We start from the raw sequence: 18,661 nt of genomic DNA on the forward strand, positions 1-18,661 counted from the left end.
TTGTTATTTACCTTATTGTTGGAGTTATGTCTAGCTTTAAGTCTCATGGAGTTGTGAATGCTGTACAGTAAATACGTACTGTATAATGCTTCACAAAGAATTCAAGCGCGGTCGCGGGTGTCACTACACGGGATACACTGGTAAACAAACCGAGTGCCTCACCCCGCACCCCCAGCACCATGCGCTCGTTCGACCCATACGTGTATCAACAGATGTTATCTTCCAGGTAAAGTGTCATACACCAATTCAAATTTTACGATGAATTTGACGTTGTATACCAAAAAATTTGTACTCTAGGGCAGTCATACACCAAGGTACCACTGTAAGTCCTGCATCCGACAGCCAAAAAGATGACAGCAACAGGAAAACCCAAAGGCATTAAAAAGAACAGAATTGCAATTTGAGAAGCTACAAGCATCAAAATCTGGATTTGAGTCAACTGGGGAACCAACCAATCCCAGCATCCCACAGAAAATGAGAAGACAGACCTACTGGAAGCAATGGGTGCTGGCAGCCCAGTCTACACAAATGGGCAGGCGTGCCAGACACCAGGAAATCACTGTCAGCAAGTGGCACACCTAATCATTTAACATGACCCAACCACACCCACACAGCAAAAGGCAGGTTGAATCGGGACCCTCCCAAAAATGCACAGAAGAGATTGTTATATAAAATAGTAATTAAAAAGTTTACAGTTCTGAATAAGCATAGCCCAAAGTAAATCAGAAAAAGCTTAAATGAATCAAAATAACCAAATTAATTGAAAATCCAGTCTCAGCCTGCCAACTACACATCAGCCATCAGTCAAGGGGCATGTGAGGCAGATGGGAGCCAGGAAGCAAGTTGTGTGCACAGTGCTGCCTCTTCTTGATGGTCAGTAAAGGGACGGCCAAGTAAGTAAACTGGTAATTTGAAGAGCTCTCTCAGTGGTCAATTATTATCTTGAGGGAGGTTTGCAAGGGTTACAAGGGTTGTACAAATTATACAAGGGTTGTAAAATTTGACCTCTGTCATTCATTTATAGTTGAATCCAATTGTTTTCCCAGGACTTTCCTAGCACTTTCTACAACTGAAGTTGGTGCTGTATTTCAATTGTTTATGGCACTGGTTAGCACCAGTATGTTGCCCTGCCTCACTGTGGACACTTCTTCCCAAGTACACACTTGGATCTTACTTGAGGAAGCAGTCAAATGTAATCATTCAGAAAAGAACAATAATAGACAATCTTAGTTTGAAATTACCTTGTATATAGAGAAAAGCCATTCCTTGAAGCGAGGTAATTCTGGAAGGCAGGGGTTTGGAGTCCACAGTGAGGATGTGCGATATAGAATGCTTCATCAGTATTTTAGTGTCAACTGCTGCTGTAAGATTGCCTGTAATTAAACAAAAAAAATCAAATATTTTATACAGACACAATCAAAACAACAAAGTATAACACTGGGTAGCCATAGTTCTCTAAAAAAGCCTACCTGGTAACTACTCCAAAAATTAAGTGACTCCCTTTTTCTCATTGCAGGTTCTCTTATCTTTCAATGATTGCACGAAAAATCTATTTATGAACACCTAAACCCTGCCCTGACTCTGAAACCCTCAGACGTTTGGGAGCCGGAAGCAGGAAGGATGAGGGGGAAGAGGATGAACAATACCAACAGGGAAAGGACATAGGAGCGCGGATGAAACTAAAGCCAAAGCAACTAACGGCCCCAAGTCCAGGTCCCTATAACCCAAGCGGGGCAACCTTGGGACATCCGGGTGAACAACCAACCTAGCACGTTGCAGCAACCGATATCAAGCATGCAATGCAGAAGCCACCTGTACCCAAACATGGAATATCAGAGGACTGAGTAATCTGGAGCACGAGCAAGGAGCAAGACTCACAAGACTCTGGGTCAAAGGGATCATTGACCCAACAGGCAGCATGACGAAGGCAAAAATGGTGATTGTCACCCTAAGACAAGGTTTACAGAGGAACCATCAAACTCGCACTCGGCAAGTTGGAACTCGGAGGACGCATCCATAGGTCCAAAGAGTGGGGCTCTTTGGACCTATGGATGCATCCTCTGAGTTCCTCTAAGTGGGGTTTTCCAGGGGCTTTAGGCTGACTGCTAAGGTAAGCCCAGACAAAGTATTGCTAACCGCTTAAGCCCAAACTACCAAGAGAACTGCTAAAAACCTAAACACCTGCGACGTGTACAAGCACGGGGTCCCAGCGGAGGACCACCAATACTGCAGAAGGTGGATAAACCAAGAGGGCAGACCCCTACCAGGCAAAACAAACAAAAATAAAAATAAAACCCCCGAAAGCACAACATCCCCAAGAAGAACAGAACTAGCCGCTGTGAATAATGGGAGACAAGCTGCACAATACCTTGCACCCCTACCAGGAACAATACCACTTCCTACCCAAGGCCAAACAGTGGTAACTAAAAACCCCAGCTGGCCAAGGGTGGGTAATTGCTAAGCAGCAAAAGACCCCTACAGAAGCGGTTCCTGAACGCACTGTGGAAGAGAACCCGAAGATGCAAGGGCAGTACTTACAGGGCGCTGAGGGAAGGTGGCCCTAAGCGCATGCAGCCCCAGTACTGATGAATTCCTACTGGCCTGCACACCACACAACAGAAATCAACCCGTTCTCGCAAATTCGTAAAGTCAATATTGACTTATTAACTACGTGCATAGGTGATATACTAAACATAATACCCTTAAAAAGATTCATAGAAAACACCGACCTTACCTAACCTTGTTAGTATCTTAAGATAAGCATCTTATTGCTTCGTAATTACAATTATTACTTAACCTATACCTATTATAGGTTAGGTAATAATTGTAATTACGAAGCAATAAGATGCTTATCTTAACATACTAAGTAGGTTAGGTAAGGTCGGTGTTTTCTATGAATCTTTTTAAGGGTATCTATTATGTTAAGTATGTCACCTATGCACATATTTAATAAGTCAATATTGACTTATTAAATTTGCGAGAACGGGTTGACAGAAATACACCACAAGGCACAGAACTGCAAGGAGTCAGAGACCAGATTCAATGACTGCCACAGTCCACATCAGTTGAGGAAATGAATGTAGCGGCCGGCACGGGGTTTGGGGTTCGGGCCACCCCTCATGCTTCCCCACCCTAGGAGCTGTGCGGACAATTGGCGTGACAGCTTTAGTGACATTTGCTTGTTTTAGTTTGGGAGTTTTGCCTATCTGTTGGGGTTTTAGTAGCAGTTTTTACCATGTGGGTTTTTTTTTTTTGTTACACCTTCCTTTCTGGGTACCAGACCCCAGTCGAAGGCAGACATGGAATACTTCCAAATACATTGGGTTTCCATAGGCCATTGCTCATCGTGCCTCTATGAAGGGGCCAGGGTCTGGCTTGTGGTCCATGGTAGGTAAGAGCTCCAATCGACTGATGCCACGGTCTAATATACACACATCAGCACGGTAAGCTCCGGGACACCGTAGGGGGCTCCTTACAGAAATGAAGTCCCCCCCCCCCCATTTTTCTTTTTTTTTTAATCCCTTCCCTGTACATGTATATGTAAAAAGTAATTTAAAAAAACTTCCTTTGGCCGTGATGTCATGGCAACATGTTCACTCATGCAGGAGGCTCCTGGAGGTGGTCATGCGGACGATTCAAGATTCGCGAGTTGCCACAAATATTTTTCATCCATTTTTTTAATGCACTTCATTGTTTTCTAATTGCTTTTTTTAACATATCTGATGTACATTTGTGTCCTTTACAATATGTACACAGTAGAACATTCATAATGTTCCAGGAAACTGTGATACATGTGTCACTAATGTGTTAAAAACATGATCGTCTCAATATTACTTGTTCAATATTTAATTTACTTACACTAAGAACACACTCACAAACTATTTACACAGTCACACACTGTATTACACACTCAGTACTTCGTTAGTCAGTGATAAAGAAGCAGTCCATGGTACACAGCACGACTTTGCACCCAATGCACCAGGTACACACACAGTTTCGCTTCCTGGTTCTTCATGCTGTGTGCTTGCAAACAATGCACTTAAGTACACCATTGCTTTAGTTCCTGTAGGTGGTATGTATCAAAGTTGCCTATGAATTGCAAACTGGTCTTTAGCAGCCAATCTGTTGGGAGTTACATGTGGCATTGTTGGCACAAGAACACCTGTTCTTACACTGTCTTCCTGGCCATACTTGATGAGGAATTGTGACAAGAGAGTATGACTAAAAACATAAATTGATGGTTTCTTGCCTGATTTCACCAAATACATGTTGTAACAGTTTAACACTGTTACATCTACAAGGTGAAAGAACAATTTCTATGTTCCCTATACACTTTTGCGAACACACTCAACAGCACCAACTATCATGTAAAATTTACAGTATCTACCAATCTCATATTTATATTGTAGTCAATGACAAAATCTGGCTTGTACAATTTTCTGTCCCTTTCAAACCTCACTTTGCCACTGTTGAGCATTTCACCAGTGTGAATAGCTGTCAACATATTCACTTCACGTCTGTCTTTCCAACACACTGATAAAATCTTGTCACATTTTCTGAGTTGACAATCACCCACTGCAATAACAGTATCAAAAACTGGCATTTCTTTCCTGTGTGTCTTTACAGTGCCACACGCTCCCATGTTATGTTCAAGCAGGAACTTTGTTAGCAAGGGGCTTGTTTAATAATTGTCAATGTACAGAATGTGCCCCTTATTCAGCAGTGGTTCCATGAGCATCTTCACCATACTGTCCAGAAAACCCAGGAGGAACTTGAGCAGGCATGTCTATGTCTGTTCCAGAATATAATATTATATCCATCACCATTACGGTTTCACAGTCGCACAATGCAAAAAATTTGAGGCCAAAACGGATCCATTTCGATAGGATGTACTGCTTGAAAGCAAGATGTTTCTTGAAAGAACTAGGGATTCATCAATGACAATATTCTGTCCTGGTACAAAGTAATCACAAAATTTTCCTCTAATATCACTGAAGACATTTTGCACTCTCCAAAGTCGATAATTTCTATCAAAATTTGCAATGTTTTCAAAGTATAGGCACCGCAGAAGTATCAGGAACCTGTCTCATGACATGCACTTGTTGAACACTGAGCTTGGAACAGCGTTATCTTTGTTCCAAAATCCTGTATTACATGCTTCACGAAATGTTTAATAAGCAGACACAGAGCTAAGAACATCTTCAATTGAGCCACAGTGGTGTCCTTCCATCATGTCATATGTGAAGCAGGTAATTTAGTCACCTGCAATAAGTTTTAGTACATACCTGTTGGTTTTGTCAACAAGATATTGTAGAATGACTCATCAAAATAAGCCATAAAATATTCACTTTCACTTATATCTTCACCTGTATATGGGAAAGTGGGTGCAACACATCATCAGTATCATCAAACTGTGGTTTGTATGGTACAAAAATTATCACAGTGTGCCTACACAAATTCACCCCGTGCTCCTTGTATTAGCACCACCACCACCGCCATACCCACAACCGGTCACTATGGATCCATTTTTTTGCACTAAATCTCCATTTGCCAGGAGATGAAGCTCTTCTACCCTGTATACCAGAAGGGCGACCAGAGAGAGTAGATGTAGAGGCAACACTGTCATCATGGGTGGAGACACGGAGGCTCTTGGCAAGGGGTGCTGCCAAGACAGCAAATCTCTGCCTAGTAACACCAACAAAGTAGCTGCTGACACTCGGTTCATCTACACTACTTGTATCAGAAGCAGCATCACTGAACCCAGAAAATGATTCACTATAGTATCCCTTTCTTCAAAAATGGGAGATGACACAGGTGGTGATAGTACTGGCAAAGCCTATGACCTGTGAGGCTGCAGCTTGCCTGGTACTCGCCTGTACTGGACATGCTCGCTGTATCGTCCTCATTCGTATCTGTATCACTTGAATGCAACACCTGTGTTAGATCTTTATCATGCCTTGCTTCATCAATATCACTACCCTTACCTTCTTCAAACAATGTATGAATTTCCCCTTTAGACAGCGATCATTTTACACTGCGTCTGACAGGGAATTGGGAGCTGGAGGTGTGTTATAAACTAGTGCTTGCTCTGTAAGGTCAATGTTTAAGGTGATGGAGTTCCAAGCAGAGGGGTTCGGTAAGGCCCGGCCCCCAGGAAAAACAATTCCCAACAAAGTATGAATATTAAAATATGGACTGACATCTGGAAAGAGATCATTTACCCCACTACAACAAGGGCAATGGAAACTCCTGGTTAATACCTTAAAATATAATTTATTAACTCTAATTCCTCTAAGTACAATAAATACCTTACCACCTCAATCTTACGTTAATTCCCTGAATCCACATAAGCAGGAGACGAGGGTTACACTACAGCAAACTAGAAGTAAGATTACGTTCCTAAAGGGACAGAACACAACACTATAACTTCCACACATGGTCACACTAGACCACCCAAGAGGGGCAAACACTTGGGGCTCAAACACTGACCTAGTGAACACAGAACAAATACATTTAGAACAACTAATGGCACGGTAACAATATATATAGGTACTTATCTTGTTATTTAAAGAGTAAGGAGAGAGGAGAAGGAAGGAGGTAAGAGAGAGAGAGAGAGCCACACAGCTAAAAACCCAGCACCGTGACCTGATAAGAGAAGACAGCTCCCTCAACATGTGGCCATTGCCTGAATCATTAACCCTTAAACTGCGAAACACGTCATATGACGTGTTGAGTAACATACGCAAAAGAGCGCATCACGTCATGACATTTTGGAGTACTACTCAAGATTTAAATGGCCCATGGATACACGGGGTTCACATCACATTCCTCAGGCCTCTTGTAAACAGACGCCATTTAAAAAAAAAATCGTGGGCAACATTCCCGGGTATGAGGGCCTCAGTACTGAGTGAACCATAAAGGTTTGCACACACAGCATGAGTTCACAGCACTGCTGTTCAGATTGTGACCACAGCATCGCCTAATAATGTAAAAAATATATGTAACTGGTATTATTTAGTGATGATAGTATTACAGAAGACACCTGACTGTGATAAAAATTACAAGGATTCTGATAATAGCAGGATTGATACCTGGTTGATACCTGGTTGATGGGGTTCTGGGAGTTCTTCTACTCCCCAAGCCCGGCCCGAGGCCAGGCTCGACTTGTGAGAGTTTGGTCCACCAGGCTGTTGCTTGGAGCGGCCCGCAGGGCCACGTACCCACCACAGCCCGGCTGATCCGGAACTTCTCTTAGAAAACCGTCCAGTTTTCTCTTGAAGATGTCCACGGTTGTTCCGGCAATATTTCTTATGCTCGCTGGGAGGACGTTGAACAACCGCGGACCCCTGATGTTTATACAGTGCTCTCTGATTGTGCCTATGGCACCTCTGCTCTTCACTGGTTCAATCTTGCATTTTCTTCCATATCGTTCACTCCAGTACGTTGTTATTTTACTGTGTAGATTTGGGACCTGACCCTCCAGTATTTTCCATGTGTATATTATTTGGTATCTCTCTCGTCTCCTTTCTAGAGAGTACATTTGGAGAGCTTTGAGACGATCCCAATAATTTAGGTGTTTTATCTCGTCTATGCGTGCCGTATATGTTCTCTGTATTCCCTCTATTTCAGCAATCTCTCCTGCTCTGAAGGGGGAAGTGAATACTGAGCAGTACTCGAGACGGGACAGCACAAGTGACTTGAAGAGTACAACCATTGTGATGGGATCCCTGGATTTGAAAGTTCTCGTAATCCATCCGATCATTTTTCTGGCTGACGCGATATTTGCTTGGTTATGCTCCCTAAACGTTAGATCGTCGGACATCATTATTCCCAAATCCTTGACATGCTGTTTTTCTACTATGGGAAGATTCGATTGTGTTTTGTACCCTGTATTATGTTTCAGATCCTCATTTTTGCCATACCTGAGTACCTGAAATTTATCACTGTTAAACATCATGTTATTTTCTGCTGCCCAATCAAAAACTTTGTTGACATCTGCTTGTAGTTTTTCAATGTCTTCAGCAGAGGTAATTTTCATGCTGATTTTTGTGTCATCTGCAAAGGACGACACGAAGCTGTGGCGTGTATTTTTGTCTATATCAGATATGAGAATAAGGAACAGTAGCGGTGCAAGGACTGTACCTTGAGGTACAGAGCTTTTAACATCGCTTGGACTCGATTTTATCTGATTGACTGTTACTCTTAGTGTTCTGTTCGACAGGAAATTGAGTATCCAGCGTCCTACTTTTCCAGTTATTCCCATTGACCTCATTTTGTGAGCTATCACCTCATGGTCACATTTGTCGAACGCCTTTGCAAAGTCTGTGTATACAACATCTGCATTTTGCTTTTCTTCTAGGGCTTCTGTGATTTTGTCATAGTGGTTGAGTAACTGTGACAGACAGGATCTTCCCGCTCTAAATCCATGTTGTCCTGGATTGTGCAATTCATTGTTTTCCATAAAACTAGAAATTTGATTCCTAATCACTCTTTCAAACACTTTTATTATGTGTGATGTTAGTGCAACTGGCCTATAATTTTTTGCCAAGGCTTTACTCCCCCCCTTGTGCAACGGAGCTATATCTGCAGATTTAAGTGCTGCTGGTATCTCCCCTGTATCCAGGCTCTTTCTCCATATTACGCTGAGTGCTCTCACTACTGGTACTTTACATTTCTTTATGAATATTGAATTCCATGAGTCAGGCCCAGGAGCTGAGTGCATAGGCATATTATCAATTTCTCTTTCAAAGTCTTCCGAGTTTGTGGTAATATCCGTTATATTATCTGCAGCTTGAATGTCATTCATAAAGAAGCTGTCTGGGTCATCAACTTTCATGTTGTTTATTGGTGTGCTAAACATAGCCTCATACTGGCTTCTTAGAATTTCACTAATCTCTTTGTTGTCCTCTGTGTACGTACCTTCATTTGTAATTAACGGTCCAATACTGGTCGAGGTTTTGGATTTTGATTTTGCGTATGTGAAAAAATATTTCGGATTTTTCCTTATCTCTTGTATAGCTTTCTGTTCCAATTCCATTTCCTCAGACTCATATGATCGCTTCAACGTTTGTTCTATTTCCTCAATCTCCCTGCTTAGGCTTGTTTTCCTTGCTTGTGATAGTTGTGTCTGCCGAAGCATTTCCGTTATTTTTTTCCTTCTCCTGTACAGTCGTCTCCGTTCTCTTTCTAGAGTGGTCCTCTTTCTGCCCCTCCTCACAGGCACGTGCTTCAAGCAGACCTTGTAAGCTTCAGCTGTCAGTTGAGCTATTCCCTGTGTGGGAGTTTTGTCGCTTAAGACCGTCTCCCATTGAATGGTTGCAAGGTCTACATTTATTTTTTCCCAGTCAATCCTCTTATTGTTGAAATTGAATTGATTGAATATTCCTTCTCGCTTGTTTGGTCTCTTAGACCTACTACCGTTATTTATGCTAGTTCGCACTTCAATGAGCTTATGGTCTGAGTATGAAGTATCTGAGATTGTGATATCCCTGATTAGTTCATCATTGTTTGTGAATAACAAGTCTAGTGTGTTTTCGTTCCTAGTTGGTTCTGTAATCTGTTGATTGAGCGAGAATTTGTCACAGAATCTCAAAAGTTCTCTAACCTGTGGTTGGTTATTTCCCGGGTCATTCCCTGCTATGATATTTGTGTTTGCCGTTCTCCATCTTAGACTCGGTAAATTGAAATCTCCAAGAAAGATAATATCTGGAGCTGGGTTTGCTAGGTTGTCAAGTATGTTCTCTATTTTGTGCATCTGCTCTGTGAATTCCTCAATCGTTGTATCTGGCGGTTTATATATTAGAATAATAATCAAGTTTAGTTTCTCTACCTTCATTCCAAGTACCTCTACCACCTCATTAGTTGAATTTAGTAGTTCTGTGCATACCAGGTCTTCTTTAATATACAGACCTACTCCTCCATTTGACCTAGTTTTTCTATCACATCTATATAGATTATAATTTGGAATCCAGATTTCACCATCCATGTAATCTTTTGTATGAGTTTCCGTGAATGCCCCAAATATTGAGTTTGACTCTAATAGAAGGCCATTTATGAACTTAACTTTATTTCTTGACTTTGGCTTTAAACCTTGAATGTTTGCAAATATGAATGATTGTCCATGTTGTGTGTAACTTCTGGAAGGTTTTGGTAGTTCTCCCTCCTCTCTACCCTGACCCAGGGTGTGTTGTTGTGGCAATGGTTTGTCCAGTTTTGGAAGTGATACTGGGGAGTGTGGTAGTCTCTGTGTAGTTGGGGGGTGTAGTATGTGTGGGCTTGATGCCGAACTGTAGTCCAGTCTTGGGCATTTCCCCCTCTCCATCCGTACTCCTGCCACGTTTCTGCCTGTCTGTTTCTCCCTCTGTTTGTACCTGCCTCTAAAAAATTTTCAGGGCTATTATGTTGGACTTCTTCTCTTATATGGCGCTGTGTACCTCTGACGTGGAAATCGGGGCAGTGAAGATCGTAGCATTTCCTCTCATTGACTGAGAGTGTGCATAGCTTAGGGTGAAAATATCTACACTCTGTATCAAAACGACATCTGCCTTTCCCTAACCAGTTTCGGCATTTCCGTGGGTGCATGAATGAGCATTCCGTGCCTCTGGGCCCATATCTACACTGTCCTTTTGCATAATACCAGCAAATATTTTCATTTGTGATTGTATTATTCTTGTTTGTACCCGTGCACGACTTGGCTACCTCTGTGTTTTTTGTTCCAACTTTCTCGTTTCTGCATTCATTCTCGGTATTGCCCTTATCTTTCTCCTTGTTGCTTTCGTCTTTCTCATTTGTGTTCTCATTCGTCTCATTTTTTCTCTCCTTATTCATATCACCAGTGTGCTCTACACTATTGCCTTCATTTTTGTGTACCTCGACACTATACCCGTCTACATTGCTACTTTGACTCTCTAAATTCTCAGTCCCTGGGTTGTGTTCAGAGTTCATTGCTGTCTTTATATACTCTGCATATATTTCTGGTAGTTTTTGTGTGAATTGTAGCCTGTGTTCTTCAGGAATGTTATTCATTAGTTTGGTGATGTTTTCCCACATCTGTCTGTCTCTTTGACAGATCCAGTAGTTACCTTCCCGGTTTGCATATTGTGTAGGTAATCCTGTACAACTTAGGTGAAACCTTATGTTACAAATGTTACATACAATGCCTACAACACTCTTCCGAAGTGACTTAAGGCAGCCTCCACACACCTCCATGTTGGGTTTGTGATGTTATAATAATATATGCATATATTTAAGTATTATATGTATGTATATATAATATGTATCCAGTATATTTATAATATTACATATGTTTATTTGTTCAAGTTTATGTGGGGGTACTTATCGCCTTGTGGAGAAAATATGGTCGTCTTGGGACCGTCCAGTTGACCGTTGTTTGTCCCAGGTCGGGGGCAGGATGGGCAACCAGGATGTCACTGGTTGCCAGTTACTTGATTTATACACTGATTATGTGCCTGTAATATCCTAAGGGAATTTCTGCTTTCTTCCGGCTTGTAATGTTATTCACTTACTCTGTTACTAGTTCCTAGCTCCACTTTCCCGTATTACAGTATATATTGCCAGTATATTATCACTGAGGAAGTACACTGTTACTGCGGGACGTCCTCTACACTGTGTAGGCCTCGTGGCTGTGGTTTAAACAGCCTAGTGTGATGCCTCCTCCACAACTTTACATTTATACTTTTTCTTTGTACAATTCTCTAACACTATCCACTAATTTATATGTTGTGTTACACGTTCCACTTCACTGTTCAACGTATCACTGCTCGCTATATTTGATATATATCGCTTATGCCTGTACACATGAGCCTGGTGGCACTGGCTCACCACGTGGGACCACCTTTATTCTGTATTTAACTCAAATTTCCATTGTTAATTTCTGTATTCTATTTTCCTACGGGTCACTATGCACTTGGTGATCACTGTGGGCCGTAATCCATGGTTGTAATCCTAAAAAAGCCCGGTTTATTCCAGTGTTTTAACGGAGCGCGACGACGACACGTCTGTCCCCTCCCCCGCGAACTACGAACTCTCCGAACTACGAACTACGGATTGTTGTGATAATTTGCGCTGTACTGTGGGAGGAATAATGTTGAGGGTGGGAGGGCTGTAGCGTCATCTGCCGAATCTGTGTGGCAACTTGTTGCTGTCTGCACTTTTTATACCAGCTTAGTGGTTTGCTATGGTGAACAAAACATGCAGATACTGTACTTATATATAATGTCTGTATACAGTATAGTAAATAAAAGCAAAAACAGTATGATGGGAGGAGGATGTTGGCGAATGAGGTGTTTTTGAGGGAGGGAGTGGTGACGAGTTGTGGTGGTGGCTGGTGTGTGGTGGCCACTCCTCGTTTCTTTTTGACTCACCATATCAACTTAGTGGTTTGTTATGGTGAACAAAACATGCAGATACTTATATATATAACCTGTGTATATAGTGTAATAACTGCAAAAGTATTTTTTATTGTTTTATGAACATAATAATTGAATCTTGATTATCTTGAGATGATTTCGGGGCTTAGTGTCCCGCAGCCCGGTCCTCGACCAGGCCTTCTTTTTGTTACACATCCCCCCAGGAAGCAGCGCGTAGCAGCTGTCTAACTCCTAGGTACCTATTTACTGCTAGGTAACAGGGGCATCAGGGTGAAAGAAACATTTTGCCCATTTGTCTCCACCTCCACCAGGGATCGAACCTGGAACCTCAGGACTACGAATCCGAAGCGCTGTCCACCCAGCTGTCATCTGTCCTGACAGCTGGGTGCAGCTTGATAAAAACAATCAATAATATGCACACCATAATTTTGAGTACAGCGATGATTCACACATTTTATTATATATCACACTACACACTATTGAATAATATTACTGCAAAAAAAACTAAAAAAAGATCAGACATTGAAATAATTAGGTAATATCTTTGTGGCAACTCCTGCCTGACGGCTAGGGCGAAACAGACCGCCTCCGGCACTTGCTGTCAACGCCTCTTGTTTGCCAGACTTCCCCGCCCTATTGCGGCCAAAATATGCCACCTACGATTTTTATTATTATTTTTCACCGTGACCATGGAACACAAATGAACACTTTTATAAGACAAAATAATTTTTTATTTTATTTTCTTTTTTTGTTGCACCTGTGGGTGTTGAAAGCCAAATGTTGTCAGCCTCCGGCCACACAACTGGTGAAACAAGCAGTTAAACACTCACTTAACACATCATGAAATACAACATAATATCATAATACAATACACGTGTATATGATGACATTTCAACATAGATATGCATAAATTTCAATATTGCTGCAGGTAAAAAATTATAATAAAAGGTACATTAACAGTTAAGGTATGACTTCAGCATATCCAGTCTGAACTGGTTAAGCTGGGTCGTAACACACACTAGCCACAAGGAAAGACAAAACCAACATCAACTGGGCTGCCATCAGAGGCCAATATAGGTGACAGCACACCATTCCTAGAAAATCCATACACCAAGCTAGGCAGAGAGCCACAAACCAACCAGTAGTGCACGTTCCCGAGTCTCTGGAAGAGAAGCAGCCTCGAGAAAAAGCAGATAGATCAAGAGAGAGAGGTAAAGGCAAGACCAATCCCACAGTCCAGGCAAAATGTGGCTGCCACTAGGAATTCCAGAAAGCTTGTGCTTAAGAACAGATATTCCCAGCATCAGTCTCTTCTGGCTGGTTGACACTGTCTCCAGCAACTCCCTTACACCATATATAACCTTACATACATGGTGTAATCCATGTCATACTGACACCATTTATTGTTTGTCTGACTAAGTTACGAGCCTTTAAAGAGTTTAGGATATACAGTATAGCCCATGAGAGTGGCAGAACAACAGCTCAAAAATTATGTACAAAAGATAATACAGTACTTATATTTCAAGCATATTTGTATATATTTAACAAAATACAGATTACAGTATAAGCAAAATTCTAAACCAGTGTAAATAACATACCTAAGTAGAGGCCCTCTTCTATCTTATTCAAATCAGCAACATCAGGCAGCGAGTCTTCTTCACAATCTACCATTCTGACTCCTTCAATAAAAATCAGCACTCAAAAACTGCACAATACTGAAAAAAATATAAATGCACATTTCTTGTCAATTGAAGTATTATAAATAAACACAACACCATTACCAAGACCCCACCATCACATCAACACCATTACATATCACCAATAACACCAAAACAAGTATGCCATCAACACAACAAATTACCACCACAATACTACCACACCAAAACACCCCTATTACATGAACTGTACTCACTATATAGCACAGCTGTCAGGGGTGCCTGACAACCGAGTGGACAGCACTTCGGATTCGTAGTCCTGAGGTTCCGGGTTCGATCCCCGGTGAAGGCGGAGACAAATGGGCAAAAAGTTTCTTTCACCCTGATGCCTCAAGTGTTTGTGTTCTTTGTTTCGTCCTCTTTCGTCCAGAACACTTTTACCAATACCTTTCGTCCTCTTGACATAAAGCTCGCCTTTCGACAAACTAACACACTACGTAGCAATCTAGTTCACACTGCTCCTCCTGCTTCTAATGCTGCTGGTGTCTACTCTATTTCCTGTTCGTCTTGTCCTCTCCAATACTTTGGCGAAACTGGCCGTACACTGAATGACAGACTTAAAGAACACAAGAGAAGTGTTAAGTCTGCAGACACTAACAATGCTCTCCTCTGTTATGTGAGGGATTCCAATTATCCTATTGATTGGTCTTCCTCTAAAATAATCTTTCCTGCCTCTACTCTACACAGACGCCGTCTTGTTGAATCGGCTCTAATGCACAATGTACCCAACATGAACTTAAGTCCTGGCTTTGTTGCTGTGGACTCTTCCTTTTCACAGTACATACTTAAATGCTCTAATCTTTCTAACAAACGTGACCTAACATAAGCTTACCCTTCCATTTATCTTTCTTTCTCTTTCCTTTTCTTTCTCTCTTCTCTCTTTTTTCTGTTCATTATTTTCTCTTACATTCCCTTACTATCCTCTTCTTATTCCTATTACTATCTCCTTCTCATTCGGTGGTTATAATAGGAGCTGCCTTGTATGGACTAATAGGCCCTCTGCAGTTCTTATTCCTACTACTATCCCTTCTACTGCACCTTACTTAGCTCCTCACCTCTCTCTTGCCTATTTATTGCCTGCATCTACTTCCTCATCGGAGGCTAACCATAGCCCGTGCTACTTGCTCCGCTCCTGTGCCAGGAAAGTCCACTACGGGCTCACCATAGCCCGTGCTACTTGGAACTTATGTTCCGAGTAGCTGAATCTAAAACAACAAGAACTTCCTCATCACAGGGAGACATCTCCCGTCAAGCAGGGTGCAGTCGCGCCTCCACAGATCTCCAGTATCAGCTCTTGATACTGGTAATGGCTCAAAAGGGCCACCACTTATGGGCTATTCATGCCTGTGCCCCCTCTTGGGTGGCTTAATCTTTATCAATCAATCAATCAATTCCTCATCACAATCGACTTGAGAATGGTCAAGGACGGCCCGAAACGTCGTCGTCCCTTCACCTTCCAGTGTGTGGTCTGGTCAACATACTTTAGCCACGTTATTGTGACTCATCGCCTGCATGAAGGGTTTATCCTCCCGATGACTGCACCAGTACAAATGTAGGGAGGCGTGTTTATGTTGAGAATGATATGAGTTTCAAAAGTGTTTGTTGGGTTGTGCTGTAGACAGAGAAGCGGCGACTTAAACAGAAGTGTGTGTTAAAGGGAGACTTGCCGCACCGTAGGGTGAGATGTTTATGGAGTATTAATCCAACATGATTAATCTCAGCTTCGCAATAATGTGCAGCATTTTATTTATTTATTTATTTATTTATTATTTTATTTATGCATATACAAGAATGTACATAAGGAATGTGAGGATACAATTATGGTAATTACAGTCTTGTAAAGCCACTAGCACGCGCAGCGTTTCGGGCAGGTCCTTAATCTAAGAAAATTTTAAGGAGGTAAATACTTGCAAAATTTATAGACAAAAAAATGATAACAGATTACATGGAATGAAAAAAAAAAAAAGATGAGAGAAAATTATAGGTACAGTATATTAAAGCACATAGGTAGCTATGATTGATTGCAATGACAGCTTAAAATGGTAGTTGACAACAAATTGGTAGGCACAATACAGCAGAAACAATATAAGATTGATTGCAATGACAGCTTGAATGGTAGTTGACAAAAATTGGTAGTCACAATACAGCATATGGCTAGCACATAAAAGAAGACAGCAATGAACACAATGATAAGGTTGTTTGATATTACATAAAAATTAGGAGATTGGGTACCACTAGGTACAGAGCAAATTAAAGCTCAGTGTAGGAAACTAAATAGATGAAGTTAGGTACTTTTTGGTTTTGCTTTTAAATAAGGCAAAAGTTTTACAGTTTTTCAATTCACTAGGGAGTGAGTTCCATAGACTAGGTCCCTTAATTTGCATAGAGTGTTTACACAGATTAAGTTTGACCCTGGGGATATCAAAGAGATATTTATTTCTGGTGTGGTGATAATGGGTCCTATTACATCTGTCCAGGGAGAGTTTCAGAGCATGGTTTGCATTTAAGAACAGGGTTTTGTAAATGTAGTTGACACAAGAGAATGTGTGGAGGGAGTTAATATTTAGCAAGTTTAGAGATTTAAACAAGGGAGCTGAGTGTTGTCTGAAAGCAGAGTTAGTTATTATTCTGATAGCAGATTTTTGCTGTGTGATGATGGGCTTAAGGTGGTTTGCAGTGGTAGACCCCCATGCACAGATACCATAATTAAGATAGGGGTAGATTAGTGCATAATATAGTGAGAGGAGAGCAGAGTTAGGAACATAATATCTGATTTTGGAGAGTATACCAACTGTCTTAGAGACTTTCTTAGTTATGTGTTGAATGTGGGTGCTGAAGTTGAGTCTCTTGTCTAGGAATAGGCCAAGAAACTTGCCATCATTTTTATTACTGATGTTAATGTTGTCTATCTGTAGCTGAATTGCATTTGATGATTTGTTTCCAAATAAGATGTAGTAAGTCTTTTCGATGTTTAATGTTAGTTTGTTCGTTGACATCCATAAGTGGACTTTTTTTAATTCATTATTCACAACATTATTTAGTGTATGTGGGTTGAGGTTTGAGTAGATAAGGGTAGTATCGTCAGCAAACAATATAGGTTTGAGAATATTAGAGACATTAGGCAGATCGTTTATATATATAAGAAATAGAAGAGGTCCTAAGATGCTGCCCTGTGGCACTCCAACGGTAATTGGTAGAGTGGAAGAAGTTGTATCATTGATGGTTACATATTGGTGTCTGTCACTAAGATAGGATCGGATGTAGTCAAGGGCAAGGCCTCGGATTCCATAATGCTGGAGTTTAAATAAGAGGTAGTCGTGATTAACAGTATCAAAGGCTTTTCTTAGGTCAATGAAGAGTCCAATCGGAAACTCATTTTTGTCAAGGGCTGAGTAGATAATGTCAAGGAGACTAATGATTGCATCATTGGTACTCTTTTGGGACCGGAAGCCAAACTGGCAGGGGCTGAGTATGTCGAATTTTACGAGGTAGGAATAGAGCTGTTTGTAAATAATTTTTTCAAATATTTTTGATAGAATGGGTAGATTTGATATTGGTCTATAATTGTTTATGTCCGCCGGATTGCCTCCTTTATGGACTGGCGTTACTCTTGCTTTTTTGAGGATATCAGGGAAGGTGTGACACTCTATAGATTTGTTGAACAGTAGTGCTATGGGTGGGGCAAGGGCATGGGAGGCTCTCTTGTACACAATGGACGGAATTTCACTGGTGTTCCCTGCCTTGGTTTTTAGAGAGTGTATGATGGACACAACATCTGCCGGGCTGATTGGTGAAAGGAGAAGAGAGTTTGGATAGCTGCCTGAGAGATATGTGTTAATATGTGTCTGAGTCTGTGGGATTTTACTGGCAAGATTAGCACCAACCGATGAAAAGAAACTATTAAATTCATTTGCCATTTCTAAATCAGTTGACGGTATATCCCCATCCTTGTAGAGTTTTATTTGACAAGGCTATGACTGCCTAAACATGATAAAAGTTAGAAAAAGCGAAATGTTGTTACCTTAATACAGAAGAATACCGATCCAAAGTTCTCCGTAAAAAAAATTGGATGCAAGGAGCTCCGCTGCCGGCCTGCTTGAACCCTGGCGGTGTTTACGTCTCCCAGCTGTTACAGATAGTGCGAGCATAAACTATATGTACGACACTATTTCACTGTTAAACCCAATAGAAAAATTTAATTATCTTAATAATTTTCTTCATTAAACAACAAATGTTCTAAATATTAAACTTTCATTTGACCATCAGCAACCCATCCTCCTGTTTATTTTTCCACTTTCATTTATTTATTATGCCCCCGTGGAATAGTTCAAATCAAATCAAATGCTTATTTAGGTAAAGTACATACATACAAGGGGTGATACAAATTTTGATGAATATATAGATAGAGCTAGTACATACAATGCCTAAAGCCATTATTACGCAAAGCGTAGTGGAAAGGGTTACAAACCCTTGCTTGAGGTAAGGCTGACGCCTTCAAGTTCAAGTATGTTTATTGAGACACGAAGAAATACATCTCAAAGGGATAGAGTAGCTTAA

The 18,661-nt window shown here is 41.1% G+C and overlaps 1 protein-coding gene across 3 annotated transcripts in view; it reads right to left on the reverse strand.

The window, feature by feature from the left end:
• Positions 1-18,244, reverse strand: part of MKP-4 (MAPK Phosphatase 4) — a 74,123-nt gene extending 55,879 nt beyond the window's left edge. Inside the window, exons 1-4 of one of the 3 annotated variants that reach the window (XM_069329505.1) lie at positions 18,126-18,219; positions 14,302-14,648; positions 13,988-14,104; positions 1,242-1,373 (exon numbers count right to left, since the gene is read on the reverse strand). In XM_069329505.1, coding sequence (XP_069185606.1) covers positions 1,242-1,373; positions 13,988-14,060 — 205 coding nt within the window. In that variant the 5' untranslated portion in view covers positions 14,061-14,104; positions 14,302-14,648; positions 18,126-18,219. Of the gene's footprint in view, positions 1-1,241; positions 1,374-13,987; positions 14,105-14,301; positions 14,649-18,125 lie in introns of all 3 variants that reach the window. The other 2 variants (XM_045741684.2, XM_045741699.2) reach the window with 2 other exon arrangements.
• Between the last annotated feature and the right edge of the window lie 417 nt (positions 18,245-18,661).

This window comes from Procambarus clarkii, chromosome 22 (assembly GCF_040958095.1).
Source record: "Procambarus clarkii isolate CNS0578487 chromosome 22, FALCON_Pclarkii_2.0, whole genome shotgun sequence".
NCBI classification, from domain to species: Eukaryota; Metazoa; Arthropoda; class Malacostraca; order Decapoda; family Cambaridae; genus Procambarus; species Procambarus clarkii.